This window comes from Dryobates pubescens, chromosome 4 (assembly GCF_014839835.1).
Source record: "Dryobates pubescens isolate bDryPub1 chromosome 4, bDryPub1.pri, whole genome shotgun sequence".
NCBI classification, from domain to species: domain Eukaryota; kingdom Metazoa; phylum Chordata; class Aves; order Piciformes; family Picidae; genus Dryobates; species Dryobates pubescens.
In genome coordinates, this window is record NC_071615.1 from 1549560 (window position 1) to 1555559 (window position 6000).

The window sequence follows — 6000 nt, forward strand, 5'->3', positions numbered from 1 at the left end:
AGATTGTACCAGTCCTTGTGGATGAGAGGAGGGACTACAATCCCTGTGCCCTCTCCCTCTGAGCCTTAACACTGAGGAGTGACTACAAACCCTGTGCCCTCTCCCTCTGAGCCTTAACACTGAGGAGTGACTACAAACCCTGTGCCCTCTCCCTCTGAGCCTTAACACTGAGGAGGGACTACAAACCCTGTGCCCTCTCCCTCTGAGCCTTAACACTGAGGAGTGACTACAAACCCTGTGCCCTCTCCCTCTGAGCCTTAACACTGAGGAGTGACTACAAACCCTGTGCCCTCTCCCTCTGAGCCTTAACACTGAGGAGTGACTACAAACCCTGTGCCCTCTCCCTCTGAGCCTTAACACTGAGGAGGGACTACAAACCCTGTGCCCTCTCCCTCTGAGCCTTAACACTGCCCTCTTCTTGGTAGCTGATGTAATTCACTGACTCACAGAAGCATTCAGGTTGGAGCAGACCCTCAGGATCACCAAGTCCAACCCAGAACCCTGCTCTGCAAGGTTCACCCTTGAACCATATCCCCAAGCAGCACATCCAAACCACCTTTAAACACAGCCAGGCTTGGTGACTCCACCACCTCCCTGGGCAGCACATTCCAACCCCTGACCACCCCTGCTGGATGCAGTCTAAACCTCCCCAGAGGCAGCTTGAGGCCATTCCCTCTGGTCCTGTCACTAATTACCTGTGAGAAGAGACCAGCACCAACCTCTCCATAACCTCCTTTCAGGTAGCTGTAGAGAGCCAGGAGGTCTCCCCTCATCCTCCTCTGTGCCAAGCTGACCAGCCCCAGCTCCTCCAGTCCCTCCCCATCAGCTTTGTCCCTGGGGTCCCTCTTTCCTTCTGTCCGTCCCAGCTGCATTGGGAAGCCCAGGCTCAAGTCCTCGGCAGGTTGTCGATGCCGTTTGTGTGTTTGGAGCCCAAAGAGGTGCCCAGGCCCTCATTAACGGCTGCCCTCTGGCCCTCTGTGGCAGGACACCCTGCGGGAGTGCACCAGGGAGGACAAGCACTGCCTCAGCTACCTGCCTGTCATATCTCCTGTCTACTTCGTCACCTTCGTCCTCATCGCGCAGTTCGTCCTGGTCAACGTGGTGGTGGCAGTGCTGATGAAGCACTTGGAGGAGAGCAACAAGGAGGCCAAGGAGGACGCAGAGATGGACGCTGAGATCGAGCTGGAGATGTCCAGAGGAGCGACCACCTCGGGCAGCAGTGGCAGCCGGGCTGGGGCTGTGGCCCCGGAGCGCAGAGCCCCCTGCAGGAGCCAGGAGGCCGTGAAGCCGGAGCCGGCGACGCAGGTGAAGCGCCCAGCCCTGGGAACGGTCCCCACACAGCATCTGCTGCCTGCGGGCAGGGCACACTGCTCCCAGTCGCTGCTGTCTGGCCACCAGGCAGTCAGATCCCGAGTGACACAGAGCCAGAGAGGCAGTGTGGGAGGGAGGGAGGCAGCTTTGCCAGGCCCCCCCAGCACATCACCACTGCCACCTCCACATCTTGAGTCACCTCAGGAGGGCTCCCTGAGGTGGGAAGCTGCTTGAGATGTGTTCTCCAAGGCTAACACTGTCCTGACCCTTGTTGTGGGGAAGGGTTGGAAGTCCATCTCTTGCCATTTCCAGGCCATTCAAAGGTTGTGAACTTTAAGTTCAGAACCATAAGAGCCACCTGCCCCTGTCCTGCTGCTTGTCACTTTAGCAGGGACAGCAGCACCAGGGAGCAACCTGATAAAGCCCTGGGGATGCCAGCAGTGCCAACCCTGGCACACACAGCGGGGGGGGGGGGGGGGTGGCATAAATTCCCTACACACCAATGGACACTGCTCAGGGTCTTCCTAATCCCCCTTTGGGATTCCCAGAGGAGCCTCAAGAAAATCACTGTGCAGCTCAGGAGGACCTGTCTGGCACGGGTGTGGATGTGCAGGGCATGGGTGTGGAAGAAGATGGATCTGTTAGAGAGGGCCACAAAGATGACCAGAGGGCTGGAGCACCTCTCCTGTGAGAGCAGGGAGAGAACAAGTGCTGTCTGTTCAGCCAGGAGAAGGCTCTGGAGAGACCTTGCAACAGCCTTCCAGTACCTGCAGGAGGCTACAGGAAAGCTGGAGAGGGACTTTGGATAAGGTCTTGTAGCGACAGGACAAGGTTGGACACACAGACCAATTTCTTCACTTAAAGGGTTGTCAGGGCCTGGCCCAGGCTGCCCAGGGCAGTGGTGGAGTCCCCATCCCTGGTGGAGTTTCAAAGGCATGGAGATGTGGTGCTGAGGACCAGGGTTCAGTGGTGACCTGGCAGTGCTGGGTTAGGGGTTGGACTTGATCTGAAAGGTCTCTTCCAACCAAAATGATTCTGTGAGCCAAGCAGCTTCCTGTCCACCTTTCATGTTGCAGGTGCTTATCAGAGTGGCTTTGAAGCCATTTGAAAGTTGCCCCTATCCCAAACCCAGCTGGGCCACAGTCACTGACACCTTAAACACTGCAGCTGGCAAAGTCAGGAAGGGATTTCTGCTCCTCTGGCCCAGCCAGACACAGCTGATAGAAGTCCCTGTGCAGAGGAGCTGAGCTTTAGCAGCAGGATGCTGTGATCCTTCTGTTAGGCTCCTGAGAAAGTGGAGCAAGCCCTTTTGTTCTCTGTGTGGCATGGAGGTGTTAACAATCAGCAGCCTGCCTTCAGCTCAGGTGTTGGGATGCTGAGAGCTTGTTAGCTCTAATGGCCAGGGGCCAATTGGCACAGCCAACTGCTGATGCATTAATCTATCAGCCCAGAGACCTTGCTTGCACCCAGAGGGCTGCTGGGCCAGGCAGCAGGCAGAACCAGATGCCAACTGCCAGTAAATTACTGCTGCTGAACCCCCTCCTCTTCACAGCCAAGCTCAATGGGATAAAATCATCAAATCATTTGATCCCTTGGGGGCTGTGAGGAAATAAATTCCTCAGCCAGAAATGTATGGGGAATAAAACCCCAAAACCAGATTTAACCAGATCCTGGGTGACCTCCAAACCATCCACTGAACAATCCTCCAAAGGGATGAATCTCAGCCCCCAGATTTTGCTAGCAGAGAGAGGGAAAGAGGCCCAGCAGAGCAAAGCAAAATCTAGTCAAGACATGCAGCTGGGAAAGTGATTTGCATCAGGCAGGGGAAGGCTGGCATGGAAGGAGCAGCAGAGCAAGGACTTGGGTGTTGGATAGCCCTGGTAAATATGGGGGGGATCAAAGCTCTGGGACCAGAACTTTAGGGCCAGGAGCTCCTCATTTTTTCCCTCTGTGGTGGCAAATAGTTGGCTTAGTGCTGGGCCCCTGCTGCCCCCAGCCCCAGCCTGAGCTCTTGACCCAGCCAGCACAGCGCAGCGCAGCTCTGGCATCCACCGCGGTCAGCAAGGCTGCAGCCTGGCTGTGAGCAATTTGTACCCAAGGGTTTAAAGTAGAAACAAGCCAAAGACAGGTAAGAGATTGCTGTATGTTCACCACCAAGGCCTTCTCCTGCCTGCTTGCTTTGCAGGGCGCTGCAGCCTCCCTGAGGCCACAGGAGCCTCAGAACCTGCTGACCGTGCGCAAGATCTCCGTGTCCCGCATGCACTCCCTGCCCAACGACAGCTACATGTTCCGGCCAGTGATGCCAGCCAAAGCCCCCTTCCCCCTCCATGAGGTGGAGATGGAAACCTATCCCTGCAAAGCCCAAAGAGGTACTGCTTGTGGAATGTCCCCCTCCTCCTCCTAGCCAAAGCCATGGGGCAGCAGTGCACACTGGGGTTGGATGGGGAGCAAGCAGCCAACAGCAAACGTGGCCTGAGCCACACAACACTGCAGCTGGCTGCCCCCGGGAGGGGGTTGAGGCTCCATCTCTGGAGCTGCTCAAAGGCTTGACAAGGCTCTGAGCAACCTGATCTAGTGGACTGCAGCTGGGCTTGGACTGCAGCTGGGCTTGGACTGCAGCTGGGCTTGGACTGGATGACCTTTGGAGGTCACTTCCACCTCAAACCATTCTATGGAGATCACGAAACCACCCTCCGGTGCCTCCCCAGTGCGGCTGCAGCATGAACCCCTGGAGAAACCCTCACAGCCAGGGAACCACACAGAGCCTCTGAGTATCCTTTACCCAACTACATCCAAACAGATCTCCCCTTTCTCTCTCTTTCGTTCTGGGAGTTGGTTTGAAGGAGAAATCAACAGGAAAGCAGCTATCTGCCTCCCTAAAGGCACATGTGCTTCCCGAGTGGCTCCCAAGAACTTAGCAGCCTGCTTCCCTCTGATGCTGGGCTGTTTGAGATGCAAGAAGTGCTTGGCCAGATGAGTGCTGGCTTTGCAAAGCCTGGTGGGGCTGGCAGGATCTGCTCTCCTCTCTTTGGGTGAAATACCTCTGTGTTTGTACAAACTCTCTGGGCACCACTTAATGTTCTCTGCTCAGTATTTATTGTTATTTCACCTGCAAAGTCTTTGCTAAGCAAAGAAAACAGAGGTTGAGTTTCATGGCTGGACTGCTGGGGGTGGTTTTCCTCTCTGTAGTGGGTGTAAACTCAGGATTTATACCAGTGTGAAGCTGCTGTGATCTTGGCAGGGGTGGGCAGAACTGACCAAGAATTGTCATGGCTCCCCAAGGAGAGCTCAAGGGATGGACTTCTGTCCTGGTCTGGTGGGTGCACAGCCAGCACCACCCAGGGACCTGCTCCCTCTGAGCCAAGGCACAATCCCAGGTGCAAGTGAAACTTGAGCACATCCAGACTCACCTCAGCAGTTTTGCTTTCATGGACTTCCCAGGCTCCCTTAGGGGTTGCCTGCTCTTCTCCCAGTACTTCGGTGACCACACAGTGCAAACACTGTGACCACATCTGGTGGTGTTTGGCTCTTAGAGGCACTTCCCTGGTTTGCTAGAGAAACAAGAATGGAAAAATCCACAAATCCAGAGGCATCCCAGGCTCCTGAGCAGGCACCTCAGAGGAGGCTGCTTTGGTTCCCCATATGAGAGCTAGGTGGAAAGCTTCCAGCAGAAGGAAATTCCAAGAAAGGCCAGGGAGGAGAGCACAGAGGGTTGGGGTTTAGGAGCCTGATGGTGGCAGATTTGATGACAAAGATTTTTCTGCATCATAAACAAAACAATTCTGTAAAGCCTGGCCTCGGACAGGACCAGCACAGGCTGGGGCTGAAGCTCTGGCTGCAGGAGAGCCCAAAAAGCAGCTAGGGAGAAGTGGGGTGGAGTGGGAAGCTCTCTGCTCTGCTCTGCTCTTTGTGGAGCTCTGGAGGAAAAGCTCCACAAGAAAAGTGATGAAAGCCTAACTTTTCTTTCTTCTCAACAACAAATCTCCCTCTGAAAGGCAATTGGAATCTGCCTGGATGGCTTTTGTCATAGGTTCAAGTTCCCTGGCCCCTGGGAGCTCTCTTGGAGTGATGGATAGCTGTGTTTTTCACCTGGAGCAGCAGCAGAGGAACAGACCTTGGGTTTCAAGCTAATGAGGCCAATAAATCCTGCAGGGGGTGAGGGGGAAATTAGCCAAGAAATATCTTTCAAACAAGGCAGAGCTGCAGTAAAGCAGCACCACAAAGGGGCTGGGGAGGAGGGATTGCCTTTGGACTCAGCCAGGGGACTGGGAGCCTTCAGGAAGAGAGCGATTCCTGCCTGACACATGGGCTCAGGGATGGGCAAAGCACTCGAAGCGCTCTCCACGCTGCTGAGCAGACCATGTTTAGCCAAGCTCTGCCTTGTGGAGAGGTGCTGGTGGCACTGCTTGGGCTGCAGTGAGTGGGAGAACTGCCCTGTGCGTGCCAATGGTCTCTGCTCCTGGAGAAGCTGGATGGCAGGGTGCCCACTGGCTGTACAAGGCCATAGGTGGGACCTGTAAGTCAAGTTCTGGAAGCTTCCAGGGAACTGAGCAGGGCTGCTCTTGCCTCCGTGTGGAACAAGGCTGCAAGCCCATCCCTGGCAGCACTGCAAGGACAGCTTGGGCATCCTGACTCAGAGGTGCCAGCACAGCCACCAGACTCCCTTGATTCACTTCCTCTGAACAGGCA

General features: G+C 55.4%; 1 protein-coding gene across 1 annotated transcript in view; it reads left to right on the plus strand.

Annotated features, from left to right (window-relative positions):
• Nucleotides 1-3715, plus strand: part of CACNA1H (calcium voltage-gated channel subunit alpha1 H) — a 131748-nt gene extending 128033 nt beyond the window's left edge. Inside the window, exons 31-32 of the mRNA XM_054180227.1 lie at nt 985-1305; nt 3497-3715. Coding sequence (XP_054036202.1) covers nt 985-1305; nt 3497-3715 — 540 coding nt within the window. The remainder of the gene's footprint in view (nt 1-984; nt 1306-3496) is intronic.
• The last annotated feature ends 2285 nt before the right edge of the window (nt 3716-6000 follow it).